We start from the raw sequence: 24,501 nt of genomic DNA, 5'->3' as shown, positions 1-24,501 counted from the left end.
TGTGCAACTCTTCACATTACCATTATTCTTCATTTATTTGATATTACTGCATTAATTCTAAATGGTCAAAATAATTTCAGCCCAGTGATGAAAATGTGTAAGGCACAATGAGCCTTTTTTGCTATGTTAATTACAGTTCCTACTGAAATTACTGCTCCCTGAATTGCCTTTCCCCTTTCAGATACCCATATGGAGCTCTAAGAGAAGCTAGATACATGGCTATGTATTCAAAAGATACTTAGCCTACATCTCTGATGATCCACACCCTCAGAGACTCCCATTCTCTCTTCCTGGTATTATTTTTTACACCAACTTGAAGGAGAAAATATGTAAAACAAAGACTCAGAGGGAAAAGTTTCCTTTTATTCATATGAAGGAATAATGCTTAATGCTTTCTCCCCAAAATTCAATACACTTGAAGTCCCAGTCTAGTGTAACTGATTTCTACAGCTGTGGTAGGTTGCAAATTCCAGTATCTTGTGATCTATAAGGACTAGGAAAATGAATGGACAGCACTATGTCAGGGAGCTCTGTTGCTATTTGCTACTCACAGCCCAAGAGACACGAAGGCTAGAGGTCATATGTTAGCTTAAGTAAGATGGAATCATTCCAAGGTGGAATTTTGGCATTGCTGTGCTAATGAACACACCTGTTCTTTTGAAGACAGATGCTATAAAATTAATCCCAGCTACAAAATGAATGAAAGTTACTTGGTTACATTATCCTTTTTTGACTTCTTTCAAAGTTAGGAGTACCCGAGGTCACATTTTCTACTTACCTATTTTTGCAAAAGAGGCAAGGAGGATCCAAAGGGTAACTTCATAGGGAATTTGCACATAGTCATAGTCCACCGTGAAAACATGTAGCCTGATGTCTTGAGAAGAGTCAACACCACTGGAATCATGTTCATAGTGAGGCAAGGACCTCTTGCCCAGGCTGGGCTCATCCCCATAAGCAGCAGCAGAACAGGATACCACACTCAATAGCAGCAGGTTGGAAAGCTTTGCATGTGCAAGCACGGCAAAGCCCATGTCTGGGGCTGTGTCGATTTTATTACAGATTTAGCATATAGCGGGTGCATGAAGGTGTGCACAGTCGCTTCTGCTGATTCACACTGCCCACAGCCACTTCTTCCTCAGGGCTCTTTCATCTGCCTGTTAGAGGTCACTTTAGAGTCCTTATGTGCCTGTCCCATTCCTTGTGCTGCAGACGGACCTGGAGTTTGTATGAAGATACTGGTTGTGCAGGTTCCTCTGACCCAGAAAAACCTTGGCCACGGCATCACCCTGTTGAGGAATAAAAAGATCTTTCCAACTGCATTACTTATGCAGCCTCTCTGATTTTTCCACTGACAAAACAAAACAAAACAAAACAACTTTCAGTGCTCACCGTTCTGGCAGCCAGGGCAGCAGGAGGGAGCAGCATCAGCCGGGAGAGGTGGTGGCAGCCTGGGCAGGCAGGAGAGGCTGTTCGTGCCTTCCTCCCTGCCTCGCTCCCCGGCTGCTCCCCAGCGCCAGCGGCACCTCGGGCACCACACCTGGCACGACGCCCTGGCACGCTGGCAACAAAACTGCTCGGTGTGTAAATAAAGGGGCTGTGTAAAGGGACTGTGTAAAGGGACATCTGGTGGGAGACCGCGCAAATTACAGCCGCGTTTGGAAAGGGGCTCCCCTTCTTAAAACACCTGTACGTGTTCCGCAGGTAATATCAACATAAAGAGGAAGGGCTGAGTCACACACCTGCCTGAAATTGGATCTTGAGTTGTCTTGTGTTTGGCATTTGTTTTACTCATATCAGTAAGGCGTTTACTGGGCAAACACATTATCCTTCTGCAACTGCTCTTATGGATCATTTTTTTTTAATGCCGGCATATTTTCTCCTCCACAAAAACTGCCATGTTTAGTGTAAGGATAACAGAGTGTGCAAACACAGTGCTGTTGATTAGAAGCTTCTAAAACCTGCATTACCTATCTTAGAACTGACTGCATTTAATTTACTGACAAATTATTCAAATTATTCAAATTCATCGACTATTTGATTGTGTTAGAATAGTGCAGATAGTGAGAACAGATGTGATACGCCAAAACAACTAGTTCTGAGGACCCTCAAAGCACACTGCATGTGCTTGGAAGGGGATTCCTTCAAACCAACTGGTCTCACAGACTGAATATCCCTTCATGGATGGAGAATATCTTCCACATGACTTCCTGTGGAAAGGATCCAGTGTGTATAACTATGATGGTCTATAATGCAAAACAAAAGGCAACAAATAGTGACAGCTGGTAAATTTGAATCAAAAATTATAATGATCTGTAACAAATCTCCAACTGTAATGTCAACATTTTCTGTGGTACAGCCAGTACCCGTTGATGTTCTGCTTCTACATGAAGCACTATCTTCTGACAGCCTCACAGCAACATCAGTCCTCCCACAAAAGCTTTGAACACAATATAGCGTTAGGTAGATAATGCTCAGCCTGCTTGGAAAAGAGTTCTTTTTTTCAGTATAGTGGTCCTGTTAACAGCAGTATTTCATGGAATCCCTTTCCAACAAGCAATCTCCAGATGAGATATTCAATTAGCATTATAAAACAAGGATTAGTTAACTTGAAGGCCAAATGAAGTGAGCAGAACAACAGAGCAGAGGCTATACCACTCAGATTGCTTAATACTGACCACTGCATTTCACTCAGCTATAAACATACACACACAGACTGCAGATAGTTTGAGAATAAGTGGTATGAGCTCTGGAGAGCCGCAGCCAGAGGACAGCAAGGGAAAGACTTAGAGTCCCTGCAAGTCTACTAGCTGTGACACTCGGGGCTTTGATTTACACCTGCACCCGTAATGCCAACAGGTTCAGTGGGCATTGGCCAGTGGCCAGTGACCAGCACCAGACAGGATCAGCAATGATCAGGTGCAGGTGTCCCCAAGTGTGAAATGTTTCACAACTGGCAGAATTCTTCCCCTCGTGGAAGGAAGGATGGAGATGCCTGGGATAAGCCTACACAGTTGTCCTTCTTTTCTGAATCCCTTTGGCATATCCAGCTCTAGCAGTCTCTCATAGTATTTTCTTCCCACTGGAAAAAGTAACCCATATGAAGAATTTGGATATGTCCCACTGGATTGCATCAGAAAATTAAACTGCAAGCTTCCTCTGGAGTTCCTTTTTATTAATCTTTTTCTAGAAAACAAGTGTTAAAATATTCCAGAAAGGAATACAGTGCAAAGAACATTGTATGTCTCAAAATCAGAGTGAAATTGTATAATAAATATAATAAAAATTGAAATAAAATATTAATTTATTAAATATAATTAATCTTTAAACATTTAAGGTTGTGTGCAGTGGAACAGTTTTGCTGTGCACTGTCAAACTTCAGTCTTTCTGACTCTTTCAGAGCGAGCTACTGCTGCTGTAGTAACAGTTGACAGTGGTCAGACAATAAAAAAAAGGTCTTTGATAATCCTGTTATCATTCCTGATGTCATCCCCCTGGGGAATTTCTCCTATCAATATACCAGTCTGAATAACCTTTGGGATAAGCCCTTGAGGCTGCAGTTTTCCAGCCTCTTAGTAGTTTTCACTGGCATATGGTAACGCATGTATTTCCAGAACTTCTTGTGTGGAGCAGCAGAAATGGAAGACTTCCAGGTAACGATGGGTAAAATCCGAAGTGCTTTCTTCACTACTGGAGGCAAAGTCTCTGGCTCTTGGAAATCCTGGAACTTTATTAATACCAGTTTGATCCCTTTATCTTCCAATGCACAATTCACTGCTGCCTGCAGTTCAAAGATGCTTGGTCCACTGACATAGGCTGGGCTCAAAATAATTATTACCCGTCTGCTTTGTTTAATAGCTGTGACAACTTCATCTGTGTATGCTGGAGAGGAAATGGTGAGAGTTACTGCAATCTGCAAAGGAGTTTTTATCTTATCAGTTCCTTTATCAACAGCTAAAACCCAGAAATAAGTCAAGAACAGGAATGCTGAGCAAACACATAATGCCTAGAAATGTGTTTGCTATCAGAAGGTACCGTGTCTGTTCTTATGCAGCTGAAGTACACAACTTTCTGCACAGGACATGAAGGGCACAGCTCACACACTTCCACAGGGTCTTAAGGGACACTTGGACTTGTCTTTGTCTCTCCCAGGAGCAGATACACAGGGCTTTCTAATTACTGAGGTAGCACTGCCTAAAGTTGCTCAAAAAGTAACTACTGAAATATTTGAAGTCTTCTTTCCAGGGAATGGAGTCTGCTTGCAAAGAAATTCTTCCACAAGAAGCTTCGTCTCAGCTCACAGTGACCTCACTCCAAAGTATGTATGTGTCAGGTGCAGGGACCAGACACAAAGATCAAAACATTGTGAGATTTAAACATAAATTCCACTACCTAATTATACAGTTTATTGCTCTGGTGCATATTTTTTTGCAAAGTGAAACACAATTTTATTAAAACTGAAGATTTTCTACCATGCCCAGGGACCTTACCTCCTCCCGGAAGAATATCTCTTTCAAGAATACATAGCTTGTATCCATATTTATTTTCTAGCATATCTGGAAGGAGCTCCAGGGCAAATTTTTCCTCACTAATTAAAGCAGACTCACGTTCAGAAGAGTTCAGTTTTGCATAGGACACAAACGCATCAAACTCCTTGCCATCTAAAATAAATGAATTAATGAATTAATTAATGACTTTACATACATTAACAAGTTTGGCTGAAACATTCAGCTTCTTTCTTAAAGCTCTATTTCCATTTATATCTGTTTAAGTAGGTGCAATACAAACCTAAAATTATGACCTGTTCACGAATTACTGCTATTCAGTCACCAAAGACAACCTTGCTCCTCGCTGCCTTGCAAATATTGTAGACATGTACTACCAAAGCAAACAAGGAAGCTAGAGATGTTTAGTGCAAGGTAATTTAAAGATCTGGTCCCTTTCAGGCAAAAGCAATGTGGTAGGGAATGATTCTCAATCTTTTCTCTCATTTGCCCAAATGCTGATTAAAAAAAAAATCTTGTCAATGGCAAATCTTCTTTTAAAATATAATGAAGCTTATAGGATCAACGTTCTTGAATATCAGTTGCTTGCAAAAGATATATTGTTTCCATACACTGTTATGTGTGTAAATAGGGAGACTTCTGTAAGGAGTAAAAGCTAACTGATAAAAATGTCAGCTCTGACACCGAGTACTGACCAGTTGTTGAGCTTTAAGCCTCCTTTGAAGAACGTTTGTACAGTGCAGATGAAACATAAGTAAAGAATTTTTCTTAGCTTTGATCACCCTGGTACCTATGTCCATTCTTAACTACAAGGCAAAAGTAAATTGTATCTATTTGCTGAATAAACTTTGAACTACATTTGAAGGAGAAGGAACAGAAAAGAAAATAATTTCTGGTGAAAGCAAAAGGCACGGTGGACTCACTCCAGTTTCCCAGTTACTTGAGGCCATTTAAGATATCCTAAGACTGCCAGATTTGACAGGGAAGATTGGAGACTCGAGCATTTTGGAATGGCAGGACATCCTCAGGCAGCTCAAATGACATCAGACACCTATGTTCAATTAGCTGAATTGTATTACATGACAATATAATGAATAGAAACCAGAAAGGAATTCCCCAGTGTAGATCAGAGTCCCACTGCAGGGTGAATCTATATGATTTCACCATATTGACTGCACCTTCACTGCTTGGGAGCTGAGACTCCTAAATCCAGCACAGACGCCTGAGTGCTGAGTATCATGACCCACGTGCCTTGGTGTTAACCTCCCAGTTTCTATCCCTACATGCAAGATCAGGATCACAGACACAAGCTAGTCACCAAGTTCCCACAGGGTCTAGAAGAGCCCATATGGAAAGCAAATTCAGAAAACTACCATGAATAAGCTGGGGCTGAACACTTAAATTCAAAACCAGCACATAGCAGAAACTGTGTCATCAAAACAAAACAGAGGTGTGAATATTGGGGTTGGAGGCCAGGAATGTGATCAGACAACACATGTTACATCTCTGCTCCTCCCCTCTGCTCCTGGCCACACACTTTCAATCACATCCTTCTACTGGTGCTGAAGCTCTTGCGATGATAGAGGAAGATTATTCACTTTGCTGGCTGCACACTCTCTTTTACTGAGTTATTTTTCTGCCAAGTCGAGCCAATTTAGGTTCACATGAGTGAATCACCAGCAGTAGGGACACAGAACTAATGTGAGAATTAAAGGCAGGCCAGAGGGTCACTAGATTGCTTTAGTTGAATTTCAATTCATCTATACCCTAAATTGAAGCTCCTTTGAAAGCAGATTTTAAATGACAATAAATTGCACTACAAGCCAGGTATTCCTCATTTCACCCACAGAGGTCACTACAATCTTATTAGACAACAACCACTAAAAAACACACGCCTTTATAATATTACTATTACAATAGCAAGTTAAAAATAAATACAAAATAAGCACCATTGGACCATTTTTTCACATAATTGTACAGGAAAATTACAAGCTGAGGAACTTTGGGTACTGTATTTAAGATGCTGAAAGTGTAGGAAATGAAGAATACCTGACTTAAGCAAAGTGATGGCATCCATGTTCTAGAAATGTTAGTATCAAATCTCCTGCATTATTTCTTTCCACGTGTGGAAGAAGGCAGGATTTTTAAGAGATATATCTGAATTGGCTAAGGAGGCAAATTAACCCCAGAGAGGTTATGGTTTCTCTGTCCACAAGGTCGTGCACAACCTAGGTTGGCTCTGCTGTGAGCAGGTGCCCAGGGTACCTTCCAATCTAGGATTCTTCAGTTGTCTGATCCTGTGCTGAGAGGGACATGAGAGAAGAAAGGACAGAAAGGAAGAAACAGCAAAATCAAGCCATGACTGCTGCTTTGCTGCTCTATGAGCAAGTCCTCTCAGACCTCAGGTGACTGGATAGGAATCCATGAAGTGAGAAGGACCTAATCCTGCAGGTGAGAACGTGTCTTCCTTGGGCAGAAAACTCTCTGTGCATGCACGGTTGGTCTGCACAGCCCCTGTACTCCCGCTCACAGATGGTGCTGTGTGCATGAGGTACACGAGAGGCAGGGGACAGGCAGGGGAACAGGGGCTGCCAAGGTGGAACCCAGCAGTGTCTTCAACCTCAGTGCACAGGCCTTGGCACGTCTGTCTCTGTCCTACTGACATGCAGGGTGTGCTCTAAAGGGACTTTCCACAGGTCCTTCAATCATTTTGTTACCAGATAGAGGGGAAATTTTGAGTGATATCCCAAATTGCTGTTGACAAATGCTTTAGGGCTTGCAAAAAATGTTTTCCAAAAGGGCAGGTAATTTTCTAACTGTGCATGTACTTACAGGTATCTAGATACAGTTGTTTAAAACTCACATATGAAATACATTTGCAAACACAAAAACAGACTCAGACACCTCTATCTCAAACTGCATCAAGATGCAAGAATTTTTAGAAAAATTTTCTCAGACACAAATATCAGAATTCTTTCAACCCATGTATTAAAATCATACATTAAGTTCTTTGGAGTAGTTGTAGTGATTCCTGATACATTTTTACTCTGTCTTCTATTTCAGGGGCCTGGTTTAGCTGAGATGATGGGGCAATGCTGCTACAGAGACCTGAAAAATCAAAAGCTAATCCCTCAGGTTCAAATGTCAAGTTGTTTCCAAAGATTTTAGAAAGGAAATATTAATACTTCCAAAGCATTAATTTGTTCATTTGGTGTCCTTTAGAATCTTATTTCTCTCTTTTGTTTATTTTTCTGAGAAACTTTTTGGCTTCAAATGAAAAGTACAAGACCCCGGAATCCTTCACTTTGTCATTTCATCCTTGTCCAAAGGTTTTGTTAAACTTTTTCGGAGAATGATTTTGAAATGTTGGAAATGCTAAATTATTCCCTTCAAATGGATTGCCAAAATTCAACTTCCTGCTCTAATCTTCTATGGGTAAATCAAGGTAAAATTCTAACTGACATTTCAGTTGGTCTTGCACGCTATCTGACTTTTTTCCATCTGCATTCACTGAGCATCTTGTAAGGTTTAAGTCTTTGTATTGGCTCAAACAGAACAGGGTCATTAAAATAACTTAATTAAATGAGTAATTCATACCAGATTACCCCACATGGCAAAAGGCAGTAATAAAAACTGGAGCAAATTAATATTATACAAGGTTTCTTACCTTCTGTAATTTTGTTGTGGACCAGATAACTTCGATACATCAGCACTATCTCAATCCAGTGCTGGTAAATAAAGGCAGTGAACAAAACAAATGCAAATAGAGTAGAAATGGCACTGCATAGTATATATAAGAACAGCACTGCAGAAAGAAAAGAATCTATCATAACTCCAGTTTCCAAAATAATATTAACACTTAGATTAAAAAATCAGCCCAGAAATGGGGACAAACCATCATACAATCTTTTTTCTTATCCCACTGGCAAAATTCAGGGAAGTCAAGATTTCAGGTAGCCACAAACCTTAACACAGAATTTCAGTTTACTGTCAGTGACCTTTTTTGCAGGTCATTTCTTCGGTGCTATGAAAAGCCAATCTATGACAGAATGCACAGAGAAAATAGTGTCTGGTACACTCAGCAATGCTGAAAATAGTCATTGCCTGAGATGGAAAAGCTACATCAGAACAGACATAGCTGCACACAGTGCCCTCCTGGCAGCTTCCTGTTGCACTCCAGTGATGAGCCTCCACTGTGAACTATGGTTTAACACTTTATTTTCCACACTGATTCTGCTTTGGGCCTTGAAAGGCTTGAACGGCTGACATTCATATCAGTTATGGTAACTTCTCAGAAACATGCATGCTAATGACTGGAAAATAAACAGAAATATCCTCTGAAAATCAGGGAATACTGTTGCTTTCATCAGCCTCTCTGCTTCAGTTTAGTATTTAAAGGCTTCAGATTGCCTATTAATGTTCAGAGATTACACTCTCCTCTTCTTCCTTCCAGTTATTCTCTAACTTCCACTTGACTCACTTGTGGAAGTAAGCCCCCAGATAGCCCTGTCCTTCTGAGTAATACTGAAAATACTGTGGCTTTCAAGACATCTGACAAATCAGAATTTTCCCACCCAGGTTCAGGAAAATTCTGCTGCTGGCTAAAATCCAGTGTCAGTGGGGAATTAATGAGCAGCAGTAGAGTAAATTAATATGTGTCTTCAGGGATAAGTAGTCACCAGTTGATAGCTTTACCTCTCTGCTTTTTTTTCAGCTGGATCACAGCAGTGGCATTCCCCACTGAATTCTCAGCAAAGCATGTGAAGTTGCTTCTGAGGTCATTTTCAGTAACTTCTTTCAAAGTTGCAACGTGAAGAAGTGTGTGCCCCTTCAAACTTTTTGAACAGACACTAGAGAGAAAAATATGTGTATCTTCACTATATTTTTCACACAATTTCCGGATATCTTACAAAAATAGAGGAGCTTGCAACTTTTTAACATTCATCTTGAACTTTTAAAAGTAATGCAATATTCTGGTTTGGAACCTCCACTTGGTTTATAAGTGGTAAGAAAATACTAACTAACATTGCAAGAAAATACTGAAGATTGAAAGGTTTATTCTTAATTAATCTACTAAGCAAAATATTTACCACTTGCTTAGTTTTTAATATATAGTCCCTTTCACTTCTATAAGATTCCTTGTGGTTTTATAAGGTGTAAAATATCCCCCCAGCAGAAATGCAGAGAAATGAAACTTCAAAAAGGAGCCCCAAGAGAGAATTAGCTGGGCAAAAGACAGCACCTCAGCCTCTTGCACAGGGGTAAAAAGCCCAAGGACACGATAGGCAAACAGAATAAGATAGATAGATATAAGGGGCAGAAGTATAGGAAATGAAGAGATAACTGAGGAATTCCTTCAGGGTTGAGTGAAGGATATGGGAAACAGATCTGTGTCTGCAATCACTCCAGAATAGCTAAGGTTTCTGAGTTTCAGCATTCCCCTTTGAAATCCACAAGTATAAGCATCTCTGGGTCATCCTAAAGGGTGTCTCACATCATGCCAATGCAAAATGACAGTATCCCATGGCTCTACCTCTGCTACTGCAAGATACGTAGGAATGAGCATAGGCAAGGATTCAACCAAAGTCTTTTGGGGATGTTCCATTTGTTTGAATTTTTAAAAATAAACAGAAACTCTACCCATGAATAAATTAAAAATTTGTTAACAAGAATATTCCAAATCTAAATACTCTGAGGTTAGGAAAATGCAATTTCCAGTCTACCTCATGAGTATGTGCATGTTTGTGTGTGTGTAATTCTTTTTTTTTCCACATGGCTCCTATTATGAACTTGATTTTAGCACTGACATGAGGTCTTTTGCTTCCCCCAGTGTACAGAAAGTTTACCCATAAACTTGACTCAGGGCTGTGTGGTGAAAGACACTTGTCTGTGTTGCCTCTACTCTGTTGCTTGCCCAAGTCGAGCACTGCATAAGTGAATGAAAACAGGAAGGAAGGGGAAGAGTAATGACTGCAGAGGTTGTCCCCAGGTCACAGGAAACCTTTCCCCTGCACGTTTCTTGTCTGCAGGGTCTGATAAATTCTTACCAGGGAGGAGTCCCACAGTTCAGTGCCCTGAAATTCAGTGCTGCAAGTGCTCCGACCTAGTTTGTAACACCCCAATGTCTGAGACACACGAACTCCTTTCAATGTGCACAGTACTGTTTTGCTGATCTGATTTATTCTCCACTCAGAGACAGCTTCCAAAGACAGACTGTGAATTGCTAGCAGGGCACAACAGAGACCATGCTTTCAAGAACACTTGAAAACAAGAACAAATGAAAAAACTGATGCAGGGATAGGCAACCAGGAACCCCTAATGTAGAATCTGTCTATGAGCTAAAGTTTTAAGAAGAAGAGCTAAGATAATGCAGAGTTTGAGTTCTTGATTTTGTGGCCATCCCTATGTGCTTCTGTGTGTGAATGTCGTGTGCCTGTCACTTGCTCATGGACATACACATTACTAGGTGAAAGAAAAAAGCCTTCTGATGTCTTTTCAGCAAAATGTATTCAGTAAAGTTGTTATAGAAAGACTTTTAGAGTTGCTTGTTGTAGTAACTAGGCTACAGAGAGGGGATGAGGGAGGAGGTTCTCACCTTGTTTTCTGATTCAATTTTTCATTTACATTCTCTTCATTGTTTCGTTTCCATGTTACCCTCATTGGAGAAACTGTTTCAAACCCGAACTGTACACGGCATTGCAATTCAAGTGGCTTGCCTGGAAAAAATGAACACAGAAAAATCATGCCTGCAGAGTATTATTCTCTTAAATAGCCTAGAAAGCAAAGCTGGTTTGCTTTATCAAGATTCATCATTATTTATCAATACCTCATTTAAATATTTTAATTTGCTTTTAGGGGAGGGATTGAAACTTACCAACTTCTACTTCAAGGATCACAACACCATTGGGATACAAAAGGTTTGGTGGATGAACAGTGTTTTTTGCTGAAATTAAAAAGAATATCATTAAGTATAAAGTTATTGTCAGTGCAGAAGACCAAAGAAAATAGCTTAAAATGTATTTTTTCAAGTTTTAGGTGGAATTTAGACACCTAAGTCCTAGAAGATGACAGAAAAACTTGTGTAGCTACTTAAGCACCTGCTATCTCATTTAGTCTGATGTATTGTCCTCTTGCTGAGGGAGTTCAGTCTGTGCTTTAAATTATTTAAGATACAAAAATTAGGAACCTCCCTTGAAAAACCCCCTGAAGGGTGCAATTCTCATATCAGCTCCCTGTCAAACCTCTTTTCATGCCCAGTAAGCACAAACAGAGCACATGCTCACCCCATTCTCAAGCACAGATGCTTGTACCAAAATATCCATGTTGTTCTCAAAACTCAGGCTGCCAAAGGGCACAGATAATGATACTCACGGGTTGCACAATAAAACCCACAGCTCTGATATTCTAGGAAAGTCCCATACTGCAGGAAATGTTGCCACATAACACCTTTTGTTGTTGTTATTGGTTTTTTGTTTTTTTGGTTTTTTACCAAGCCACAGCAGAGAAATATATCACAGAATTACAGACCAAGCTGAGCTGAAAGGGACCCACAGGATTTAGTCCAACAACCAGCCCTGCACAGAACCATCCCCCAGACTCACACCATGTGCCTGAGAGCATTGTTCAAACACTCCTTGAACTCTGTCAGGCTTGGTGCTGTAACCACTTCCCTGGGGAGCCTGTTCTAGTGCCTGACCACCCTCTGGGTGAAAAACCTTTTTCTAATACCCAACCTGAACCTCTTCTCACACAACTTCAGGCCATTCCCTTGGGTCCACGGAGAAGAGATCAGTGTCTGCCCCTTCTCTTCTCTCCCCTACTACTGGGGTAGTACTGATTCATATGGCACCTTTCAAGGGTTTTTCTGATGCACTAGGAAGTCAGGGAAAAGGACTGAGAAGGAAAATGTGTCAGATCAAATATAGTCAGATCAGAATAAAAGTAGAGCTAGTCCAAGCCTGCCCAGAGAATATTGTGGGAATAAAGCCAGAAGGAAGAGTGAAAGAGCTAAAGATATTTTAAGCCACCACACAGAGCTCTCATAGGTTGGTAAGACATGGTTTCTTATTCTGATGGGATGGATATATTTTTCCCTTGAATTCTTAGAACCAAATGCTAAAAATACCTGGGGAAAAAAGGATCACCTATTTCAGAGAAGTGCTATATTCATTAGACCATGGAATTTCAAAGGAGTGCTTCTTCACTAGACCATAGAACCAGTTTGCCTCACTTGATACATTTCTTTTGCTCCCTAAAATTTGTTCTCCTTTTAACAGAGTGGCCTGCCTGCCTTCCATCGGGATGCTGAGGAATAGTCCTGTGCTGTCTTCATACAGAAACAGCTGTACTGCATCCATACAGTTCGGCATATAGAATAGATTTATACTTCATAGATTTATACTATTTATCCTACAGGACCTATTGCTATCACTATTGGATGTTCTAGCTGGTGTCCCAAGATGTCCTCAGAATACTTGGAAGAAGATTTTAATGATCCTGTAGCTAATTCAGTTTATGTGTTTTTCAGAACAAGAGCCTGAACAAAAGACAGAAATGAACATAATAAAACATAATTTACTTCAGGTACTTTATTCTGAGTTATTATATTACTCACCAGTGACTTCTACTGTTACTGCTGTTCTCACTGTCCACTTGGTAATGTTGTCACGCAGAGAGTAATCACACACATATATTCCAGCATCTTTGTCATAGGTTGGATTCAAGTAGATTTCATTCTGCTTAAGCTTTAGGCTTGGTCTGGTTTTCCTGTATTTTATCTGGTGACCATCCTAATGAAAAGAAAATAATATCAAAGAATTAAAGTATTTTTTCTTGATGTTGTTGCTGTTATTGAATTATATTTAAATATATTTGGACAGGATTTTCATGGCTGTAGGGTTAAACCAAAGTCTTTTCACTAAAGCTCAAAAAGGGATGTATTAGGAGTCTGAGGACATTTTTCAGTTGTACTAAAAATATGTGACTAACCTTGACTTTTCAAAAATTATTTAAAATCTATAGTTGTTGCAAAAATATGAAATCATGAAGCTAATCTAAATTAAGCTCCCATTGCTAAAGAGCAAAAAAAAGATCACTTTTTGGATGGACTGGGTATTTTTTATTTTGTAAAGAAATTATTTTGAAACCATTTTCAAGTTATTTTATGAAAAGTAAACCATGAGTTTGGATTGTCTGAGATTGAGAACACTGCCACTATTTTTAGAAGCATGAAAATGGTCTATTTTTGAAAAGCACCCCTATTTTTCAGCTTAACATATTCATATTCTACCAGGGCCAACAAGAATTTTCCTTAAATCAAGTTCCTGAAAAAATCCAGTAACGCAAATGTGAAGAAGCTCCTTAACTTCAGTGGGCTTCAGATCAAGATGTAGGTAAAGATAAACCTCATTTAAAAGTTTAAAGCAAATGCAGAATAACTTTGACTAGATCATAATTCTGCTTGATGGAATAAAAATAATGTAAATAATACCAAGCAAGAAAATGCACAATTGCAAATGTAGTCATTTTCCTTTGCTTGTTTATACAGGTTTGGATGCTATATTATTATCCTTACAAACACTGAGTCAGTACTGGTTCAGTAGAATAGTGTTTCGTTAAAAACAGGAGTCTCGGAAAGAAAAATTTGAAACATTATTCTTAAAATAATTTTGTGTCGAATAAAGCCAGTTTTTCTTTGGTATATTGAATATGTTCAAAATTTGAAATGTTAAAACAAAACTTAAAAACTTAAATGTTACATTTCAATCATGTCCGTTTTGTAAAAAACTATTTCAAATCTCAATTACTTCAATTTCTTAGCTGAAAAGAAAGCATTTCTTGGCTTCTGTTTCATATAATATTTTGAGTGTGGCAAGTTTCTTCAAAACTCTTCCTTAAATACTTGATATCAGTTCAAGATTCTACTTTTGTGTTGAATTTCTCAGGATGCATTGCCTGCCAAAGAAGAGTTCAAGAACTATGGCACATGGACTTGAACGAGACCTGAAGCTCCACCTCCACTCAGCTGTTTTCAGTACTCAATAGACTGACTCTTACCTTGTACCATTTCACATCTGCCTTTTTTATGTGGCTGTAACATTTTGTCCCAGGACAGGTTATTGAATTCCCACTGCCAGCAAGCAGATATAACATATTTGTGTCATAATCTGAACATTTTGCTGCCTTCTTTGTTTGAACATCCAAAACAATTTTGAGACATGGGATTTTTCCCCTGAGTGATGTAAAAATAAAGAAAAAATAAAGTTATACATTTAATACACAAACCAAACCAAAGCAATAATTCTCCTCTAGAAATAGAAACCTTTTGCTCATTTACTCCATTACCTACTCTTTTGCTCCATTACTTACCATATCCTACAGATGTACACTCCAGAAGCACTGTCCCTTATTGGTTTAAACCAAAGTGCATCCCCTTGGAAAGTCAGATTTGAGCTTTCCTTGATAGCCTTCAGTGTTTCTTTATCTTTTTGATGCCAGAACCATTTCACCTTATGTTGGTCTAGAAGTGAGTTGTTATAAATGTTGGTAGCATCTCTATCTGGCAAAGCACATTGTAGAACAAACTCCTCACCATTAATTGCACGATACCATATCTGAGGTTCAACATGGGAACATCCTGAAAAGCAGGACAGTAAGATATCACTACTATCTGAAATAATGCAAAGTCATGGTGAAAAAATTAAACATAAAAATAATAAAAATAAAAATAAAAATAAAAATAAAAAACCTTACCTTTCTTGTGTTGAATATTTCTTTATGTGATCAAAAGATGGACTAATAAAAAATAGGTTTTCTTGAATATGTAATTTGCCAGTGTTCTTGAAAATTTATTCAAAGGTTTCCAAAGGCTTATTAGATCTTTTTTTCAAAAGCTTAATGTGAAGAGTTTTAGTGATGTTTAGACTTTTGCATGAGTGCTGACCTGTCAAACTTCAACTCTGTAAAAAGCAGATGCAGCTCTTTTCGATCTCCTTGTATTAATGGAGAAGAGACTGACATAAGCCTGAGGAAGCAGAACCTGCCCACAACATGCCCTGTTTAAGGTGAGATTGACAAACATTATTGTCTCTCTGCTTTTAGATATTTATCCATGTTTCAGTAATTGTCCCTATAATTACACTTTTTAAAATTGTATTCTGAAAGGTATGGTCCTAATGCCCCTAATGCCCCTCCTGCCAGTCAGGCTGTTGTGACCTTTGAATGTATGGCAGGATTTCACTCCAGGCAGAAGGGAGGTCATGAAATCTGTTCCTCACCTGCCCACCTGGGAAACTCTTTACAGTTCCATTTTCTCTCTGCACACTAAATTGGATCAGGCTCCTCCAGATACGTTTTGTGTGTGTGTGTGTGTGTGTGTGTGTGTGTGTGTGTGTGTAAGACTTTGATAAATCAGTCTCTTTCTGCTTTTGTCTTCCTTCTCCCCAGTCCCTGCCTCACTAGACCAGATGCTGGAGACCTAAGTCAGAGAAGCAATTAATTTGTTCCACTTGGGCCTCAGAGATTCTCCTTACATTGATCCTTTTCATTGGGGAACTGATTTTTGAGTCAAACTTAGGGTAGATTGTATTACCAATACTTCAGAAGCTTGCAGAAAGGCTATTTGTCTGACACAAGCATGGACTCGTGCAGGAAAAACTCACAAGAGCAAGGAAAAATGAAGATCTTCTTTTCTAAGTTTTCAGAAGGCACCAAAAACACCAAACATCACTGGAGCAGATTCTTACCTGGCAAGTGAATCTCTCTAACTTCTACCCCACTGATAAACAGTGTTAGTATCCACCAAAAAGTGAGCATTATTTTCTCTATCAATTTTGGTTGACATTCTGAGAAATTTTCTTTAGGAATCATCTTGCTTTCTGTAGAAGAGGAAAACAGAGTTTTTTTGTAAATAAGAGTCCAACAAAATAGATAATTGCATATTTCATCATGTACCTCTATAAAAGTTTGCAAACACTATTTCCTGCATATTGTGCTTTTCCTGCTCATACTGTTTCACAGAAATACAGGATGGATAATACTCAAGATTATGAAACAGTCTCTCTAAATACACCTTGCATAGAATTGCTTATAAATGGATTTCCAAGTCATACCCACAGCAATGCAGAACTCCACCTCTGGAGTGGAAATGCAGATCCTTCCTCCTTTGATAGGAGCATGTTGTCTATGAAGAGAGGTAAGATACCAAATATTATCAGCCTTCAGCTCATGATGCTTATCAGCAACAGACTGAGATAGGTATAAATGGCACCAAAAATCCATGGAGCACTGTTGGTGCTTGAAGGTCAACAGGCCCAGAGTGAGTTGATTGGATTCCTTTGCAATTAAACCAAATCTGAAGATGTGCTGCGGCTGCAAATGGCATCGAGCCCATGAGACTGGAGAACTCTGCAGAAGTAAAGCCCTCAAAGCCTCATGTCCTGTGTGGGCACATGTCTTTGGTTCTCTCTTTCACCCAAGAGACATGCTCCCAGAGGGCTTTGTTACCAGCCAAATGGACATGCTTAGGATGTCTACTAGGGCAGCAGAGCAACCTAAAACCCCTTCTCCTCCTCCTTGGTGTACCTGGGTGTGCAGCATCAGGCCTGGCTTTTGCACTCCAGTGCTGTGCTGCACTGCTTGAACAGCCATGGCAGAGCCCTGCTGAGCAGGATAACACTCACACCACTGTAAGGGGCCAGCTCTGTGGGCTAACCTCTGTCAGCTGAGACTGGGAATGCCCAGGGGATTTGGAGCAGGTCCACAAAGCACTCAGGTGTATCCAGGCCTCTATATGACAGTACTCTGTACAAGGTGAAACCCCAAATCATATTGCTGTGTTTTCCCTCTTCTAGTAAGAAGTCTGATCTGCATCCCTTCTCAGCTGCAGGCTGCCCGGTGTTCATATTCAACAGCCATGGCTTACTCTGGGTATTTAGTAAGGACATACCCTGTGCTCTATGACTGACATGTCTGGAGTGCCTGGCTCAGGAGTAAAGGGCATGTACTTTGCTACTGTTCAATTTGCGAAGCTGTGAGTTGTGCAACAGAGCCCTCAGGGTTTTTTTTATTTCCTTTGGCCACAGAGTGACTCTGCATTTGCAATGCTGTCAGAGAGGCACTGAGTCAGCCCAAGGGAGAAGCAGAGAGGTTGGGGAAAGGTTAGTCCCTTGTCTTTTGGCAACTCATGCAAATCAGACACTACTCATACTGGTTACCATCAACAGAGCATCCAGTGCACTCTGAGCTAGAGAAAGAGGTGATGAGAACTCCCACACTGCACTTTTCCAGGCAGCTATTTTGTATAGAGGGGAGCACTTTTAGTCACCATTCTCTTCAGAATGTCTCTATTCCTTGCAAGTGAATGGAATGATCTATTTTTATGCTCAGAGGTAAGAGGAAGTAAGTTAACTCATTTGTCTAACCCCATCCTGGTGCTTGTTGCAGGTTGGCTGCCAACTGTCATCATCCCACATACCTTTTTAAATCATTCTGAAACTCCAAGCCTCAGTGTGTGTCTGAATACACTGAATTTGCTACCAGCACTGGGAAAAAGCCCTCCATAAGTTTATCCAACTTTTTTATCCACTGCAAAAATAGAAATGGATCCTGACTCTCAAAGCTGGGTTTATGACGTGTGAAGACCTTGCTCAAGGCATTCATTGAGGCTTCATCTCTAGCCATGTTAATTCTGTTTAAAACCAAGAATGGTGTTTTGAGTTATGTCATCCAACAGCCCACATGGCAAAGGCACGCTGGTGCCAGTAGCAAACAACACCCAAGGACTTTTTGTGTGGTTCAGTGCTGTAGTCCCTTGAGCAGGGGAGCAGGTGTTGCTGTTTTCAAAAGCAGAGGAGCAAGCACTGATCTCTTCATTTTCATGACCAGTGACATGACTCAAGGAGACAGCAGGAAACTGCCAGTGTAAGTTCAGGTTGGATATCAGTTGGACTCAATGATCCTTATAGGTCCCTTCCAACTCAGCTTATTCTGTGATACTGTGAAAACTCTATGAAATAGAAGTTTACTCTTTTCTTCTGACAGTCCTTTAAGAGTTGAAATATAGGCAATATAATACAATTCCTATTTTTACTTGCATTTTTTTAGCACAGGAAATTATGTGAAGATCACGTTAATTTCCTTTGTATATACAATACTTTCCAATTAAGTGGCACCCTAAATCCCTGGACTAAGGATATGATATTATGGCTGTGTACACAGCAGGAGAAGGTAGAGAGACCTTTGATGATAAGTTGCCTGGAGTAGAGTCCTTTCTTTCTCTGGTAGATACTGATAAAGAGAAATGAGTTCTTGAGTAAACTGAGTCCCCAAATCACCTGAGTCCACTTGCAGTGCAAATACACCTAAATGGTGATTGCTGTCTGCTTCTGCTGTGAATTTACCTGTTCCTCTCAAGCACACTTGCAAGATGACAATTATTAATTTTACATCCTTAAAAAAAAACAACACAAACAAACAAGACAAAACAAAACAAAACAAAAAAAGAAAGCAACAACAAACAAACAAACAGAAAAATCCAAACAAATTCAAAAAACCCAACAGTGGTGCTTTTGCCCATGCCTAGCTAAAGACAATAGAAAAATTTAAAAGCTTGCTAAAGCTGTAACATTCACTAGTCAGCCTTCCCTATGGCACTTCTTTCCCATTTGTGGTGACCTTTTGGAGCTTAAAGAAGGTATCATTGGTATGGCACCAAACTGCAGAACACAGAGATTATACATCACAGGCATTAAATGCACATCATGTAGTTTCATTCGATGTGGCCTGTATGTCCCCAGTTACACACAGATGGGAAGCTGGGAAGTAAACACTTCCACTGCTTATCTTGTGCAGGTCAGGCACTCTTCAAATAGCTTCTGGTGGTTTAACAGCTTAGTGAGCCATCAGGAAGGACCAGAGCTGTCACGGGAGAGAGACTGGACCATTTGCCTGGGGTCAAGGGAGAGTGGAATGCAGAGGACAGAGAAATAGATCATAAAATCATAGAATAAGCTGAGTTGGAAGGGACCCATCAGGATCATCGAGTCCAACTCCTGGCCCTTCACAGGACACCCCAAGAGTCACACCATGTTGTCCCAACACTTGTTGAACTCAGACAGGCTTGGTGTCATAACCACTTCCCTGGGAAGCCCATTTCAGTACCCACCCACCCTCTGGGTGAAAAACCTCTTATTAAGATCCACCCCAAACCTCCCCTGAGACAACTTCAGGCCATTCCCCTGGGTCTTGTCACAGTGATCAGTTGTACACTGTGATGAGGCCTTCTCCCTCTCTCTTCTTCTTCAGCTTTTTACATAAAATATAAGCAAAAAAAATCAAAGTGCCAAGTTTCATGTCTGAAGTCTAGTAAAGAGTGGCATACCACAATCATTACTATCATACAATTCTGATTCTGATAAAAATCACTTAGCTATTAAAGCTGTCAATCCCTATGTCTGGTATTCAACTTATATCAATGGAAAGACAAGCATAATCTGATTCTAGGACTAAGACTAGTAATAGCCATAAAGTAGATTAAAAAAGCTTTACCATGTCTACAAAATGGAAAAGAATATTTAATGAAGCTACTTATTAAGACACTGCTGTTTGCCTGACCAAGCAGTTAAAGCCAATTTACTTCAAATTGCACATTCAAAGGCAATAAAACAAACTCACCTTCAAGCAGACGGGGTAGGGAGGGCTAAAATTTGAAGTTAAAACATATAATTTTTAAAAAAATTATCTTAAAATCTAACTTGCACATCCTACACAACATGGTAAGAATTGTGGTTAGTTCTAGCTGTGCACTGTGTTGAGTCTATTTCCTTTACAGGAATTTCCTCTACCTCACTGTCATCATCCCTTCCTTTCTCAGTTTAGTTGCATTAAGCTGAAAATTTCCGGGTCACTTTCTTGTAAAAAGAACAGGGGAAACACCTCCTAGAGATCAAAGCCTCTTGGGTTCTAAAATCTTCTATTTGCATTATGTGCAAAAATGTGTTGTATTTTTAGTTTGCTTCATTTAAGAAGGGTAACATTTCCTTTTTTTTCTTTTTCCATATGTAAAAAAGGCTGGTTGTTACATGACAAGGGATTTTAATGTTGCCTCTGTTTATGCACATATTCCTTTATGCAATGACCAGTATTAATGCTTGATTCTGTTGGGTTCTGAGCATTTTGAGATAAAGGATTTGTATTCTCAATTTCCACCATGTTTTTAGCTCTCTGCTTATTCCAGACTTGAGCTCATTGATGATCAACCTTGGTGATTGTCTCCTAAACTGTATTCAATGTTTTGCCCCATTGCAAAATATGTTTGATTTATAAATTGCAAAAGGCTCCAATTTATCTCTAGAAATTTCAGTATAAAGAATTAAGCTTTTGAAGGTGCCCTGTCTGACCAGAAAAAAAAAAAGCACTTTTGTTCCCTCTTCACTTAAAGGAAGTGCAATGCAGCTGAAGTCAAAGCCCTTCTTCTTTCAAACTCAGATTATCAGAAAAAGTGTTTCTTTCACAGAGATGCATCTTTAAGACATAAAATATACTTCATTCATTTTAAGTATAAATTGTCATAGTGTCCAAGTAATAAGACTTACCACAATCAAAAAATTAAGCATAACAGTCCAACCATTATATCAGAAATTCATTTTAGAAATACAACAGAAGCAACAGTCACACAGAGTTTTGAAAGCCAGAAAAGCTACCAGAAGTCTGAGTGGTATGTCATACTGGCTACCACACTGGATGAAAATCTTGCATGTAGTACCAAATATTTGACTAAGCCTCCGCTGCAATTCACCCATACATCTTCTGTAAAAGTAATATAGCTTAAAAAGCACTAAAAAAGCAGCTTCACACACTTGCACTTCCAAGGTTCATATTTATTTTTGACTGCTTGGCAAAGTGCAAAGTTCATAAAGAAGATGGTAAAGGATGACTCCAGAATATCCTCCCCGTTTCCCCTGTCTCCCCATCTTCTCCTCCCCTTTAATCATTTACCCTCCCATGCTATAGCTCCAGAAAATTGTACCTCCCCACCCCTGTGGAAAGTCAAGTTTGGAGGGTTTATCTTACCTTGTCCATCTCACTTCTGCTCAGGTGGGGAAAATGTACCATCTCAGTGTGTATGCAGTGTAGTGTTATAGTGCCAGGGGATTAAGTTTTTTTACTATTCTGATGTTATTCTGGCTCTACACATTTACACATCACCTTCTCCTCTGCCCAGCTATGGTTAACAACTCGTGGGTAAGAAATTTTCCACTTCAATTATCTTCTACACTGAGTCAGTGGTACTGGTTCTGCTGTTGCAGGAGGTGCCTGAACAATATCTAAACGTGAACCTCTGTCGATTTTGTATCAGTTTATGCACTCAGTGAAATGACAAACAGTCATGGGTGGCTTCTGGAACTTGTGGGTGATTCTTGCACTACAGTGAATTCTGCCTTGGGCACCAGGGACTAACATGTCTAGAGCCCAAAGGTACTTTGAATACACTAATAACTGAATAGCCATATGCCCACAGAGAAAGAGCAGAGCCAAATCTCACCATGCAAGCCTTTCGAAACTTTGAACTCTCACAGTTCTTATCAGTTAATTAGAAATTATTGTCTAGCACCTCAAATTCTTTCTTGCCTTCCTTGATAGTCCAGCCTGCTTATTGCAAGCCAAGAAACATAAACCTGACAGGAATGACTACTGCTGAATTTCTGGTATTTTCTCAGAAACTTACTGTAATCCAGCTTAAAAGTAGGTCAGAGAAGTTTTTCCTTTATTCTCACACGAGATCTTACTCTTTTAATAACTTTATTGTCCATTATACATTTATTCAAGGACACATCCTTGTATCGATATCATTCCTTAGCTTGGACAGCTCTTCATTCTGCTGCTTTTCTTTTCCTGTTTGCATTTGGTGACAATGTTCCTATTCCTTTCACTGGTTATTTTACCAACCTAGGCAATTAAACACTTCTAGTATCCCTTTTACTGGTTCCCCTGCTGTTCCTCATGGCTCTGCCTCACAGGTCTCAAGGTCTTGTTTCACTAGAAGCAATTCAGTTGTATTTGTCTTTCCTTCACCATGCTGGAAGCTGCAGACACTTCTGAGGTTTTCACATTTTAATTTCCAGGGTATGAGTTCCTTCCTTGTAGAAGAATTTTTGGTTTTAGTCCATAAAGGCAGTATCTTCCTTATGTACTACATAAATAAATATGCTTAACGTATTGCTTATCAAGCCAATATGCACAAATATGCACAAATGCTATCACAGCTGAGAGGTAAATATTTACTTTCAAGTCTCTAGAAAAGCCAAAATCCATAAATGAGGTCTCATAAAGAAGTCCTCAAGAGATCTATTTGCTACTGATATTCAGATAATTCCTAGTATATACTGCCAGGCCTTCAAGACTAGACACAGACACTTCAGAATTTGCCCAACTGTTTCGAAAAAGTTGGATTTGTACAGCATTAAAAGTTATTTTGGAACCTCTTATGGAACAGCATTCCTTCAGCATAGTCAAAACCCCTAAAAGAGTTTCGTAGCCATATAGCAGAATGAGGTCTCCAGCACACCACTGAAATTGGCTTAGTTATAGTAGTGGTTGAAAGTAAGAGAGCAATAACCCATAAATCTATTTTATTATCTTTCAGAAATACCTTAAGGCATCAATGTACCGAACTCTATCATTTTTGTATTGGATGGGTTACAAGCAACAAATACATTACACTGGGCTGTCTTGCTGATGTACACACTATTTCTCACCCATAGAGGCCAGATGGGAGATCAAACAATAAGAGACAAAACTCTGTGATGACTTTTTTATATATTTAGCTGACAAAACAAACAAACAAAAAAAATACTATTGTGGCCTATTTGCAGCTGCTTTTGCTGAAAATCAGAAAATTTGGATTGCTGAACTACAGGAAGCTGTAAGTTGTGGATACTGCAGAAATCTCAGAAACTGCTGCTTCACCCAGACACCCCATCTAATTCTAGTTCAGAAAATTATTTCCCTAAAATGCAATCGCATTTTCTTTTTCAAAATATTGAATGCTTTTCAAGTACATCACAAGCATCTCATTAGGAAAGGCAACATTTCATTCTTAAAGTCTGCAAGCCAGACCATAGATGTGTCTAAAAAGAAAGCAACTTTTTTCTACTTTTTATGAGAAATTAAGATAGAAAAGGGCAGCTTCAATATATAACCACAGTTCTACAGTAACCTTCCAGACCAGACACACACATCTATTTGCACAACTGTTAATCTCTATTTTCTAACCATTTTTAATTACCTGAGGAATCAATCTACTGAATTCTGAATGCGGCACATAAAATTCTGGACCATTTTGCATAAATCAGCTATGTACTCCCTTAAGGTCTGAGATGTTCAGTGAGCACCAACCCTGCCCTGCACACACAGGAGCTGTGCTCCCAGAATCTGTTGGAGCATCCTTATCGTTGCTCTCCTTTCTTTTGTGACTTTTTTGTGACTGCTGACTGCAACTGCTATGTTCAACTTCCAGCTCAGTAAACACAACTTGGGAACAGCTTGCTTCTGTGGGCATCATCAGTTGCTCTGCAACAAAACCAGCAAATCTTAAGATTCCCTCTGTCCAGCCCTTCTGCAAATCTCCTGCATTCATTACAATATGGAGAGTGGTGGAATTGATAGGATTTGTCCTTATGGGGAATTTACTCCTGTTTCACAAGTTCTACCTCTCCAATGTCTCTAAAGAATGCAAATGATCATGAAGGAACAGAAGTACTTATGGTAAGAAAAAAACCCTCTAATTGACAAACCTTATGCAGTTATCAGCCCTTATACAGTACTACCCTACAGCAATGACACTATATACAATAGTCCTAATTCTTCCTACATTTATGTTACAATTTTCAATAGACAAGAAGAGTTATTTGATACTGTTTTGCTTCCAGCCCGTATTGTGTCTGGTAAGAAATCAGTCAGCCAGCAGCACTAAAAAAATGCTGACACAGACCGTATTCTC

At 39.5% G+C, this 24,501-nt stretch overlaps 2 protein-coding genes across 4 annotated transcripts in view; both read right to left on the bottom strand.

Moving 5' to 3' along the window:
- Window positions 1–1,487, bottom strand: part of SLC9A4 (solute carrier family 9 member A4) — a 34,381-nt gene extending 32,894 nt beyond the window's left edge. The window contains exons 1-2 of one of the 2 annotated variants that reach the window (XM_088160065.1): window positions 1,390–1,477; window positions 779–1,286 (exon numbers count right to left, since the gene is read on the bottom strand). In XM_088160065.1, the coding sequence (XP_088016191.1) occupies window positions 779–1,031 (253 nt within the window). In that variant the 5' untranslated portion in view covers window positions 1,032–1,286; window positions 1,390–1,477. Of the gene's footprint in view, window positions 1–778 lie in introns of both variants that reach the window. The other variant, XM_088160066.1, reaches the window with a different exon arrangement.
- A 1,796-nt stretch (window positions 1,488–3,283) lies between these two features.
- On the bottom strand, window positions 3,284–16,374 carry IL18RAP (interleukin 18 receptor accessory protein). Of its 2 annotated transcripts, XM_014893318.2 has the most exons (10): window positions 16,247–16,374; window positions 14,871–15,138; window positions 14,559–14,733; window positions 13,117–13,291; window positions 11,377–11,445; window positions 11,098–11,218; window positions 9,198–9,352; window positions 8,170–8,307; window positions 4,488–4,658; window positions 3,284–3,879 (listed from the first exon to the last, which is right to left on the bottom strand). In XM_014893318.2, exons 1-10 carry the CDS (start codon window positions 16,368–16,370, stop codon window positions 3,509–3,511), a joined length of 1,767 nt encoding a protein of 588 aa, XP_014748804.2. In that variant the 5' UTR covers window positions 16,371–16,374; the 3' UTR covers window positions 3,284–3,508. The 2 variants fall into 2 exon arrangements, with proteins under 2 accessions (XP_014748804.2, XP_088016186.1); XM_088160060.1 differs by lacking the exon at window positions 4,488–4,658.
- Window positions 16,375–24,501: the final 8,127 nt, after the last annotated feature.

The sequence above is a fragment of the Sturnus vulgaris genome, chromosome 2 (assembly GCF_052056855.1).
Source record: "Sturnus vulgaris isolate bStuVul1 chromosome 2, bStuVul1.hap1, whole genome shotgun sequence".
In the NCBI taxonomy this organism is placed as follows: Eukaryota; Metazoa; Chordata; class Aves; order Passeriformes; family Sturnidae; genus Sturnus; species Sturnus vulgaris.
The sequence above is the reverse complement of the archived record's forward strand: the minus strand, read 5'-3'. Positions and strand labels throughout refer to the sequence as shown.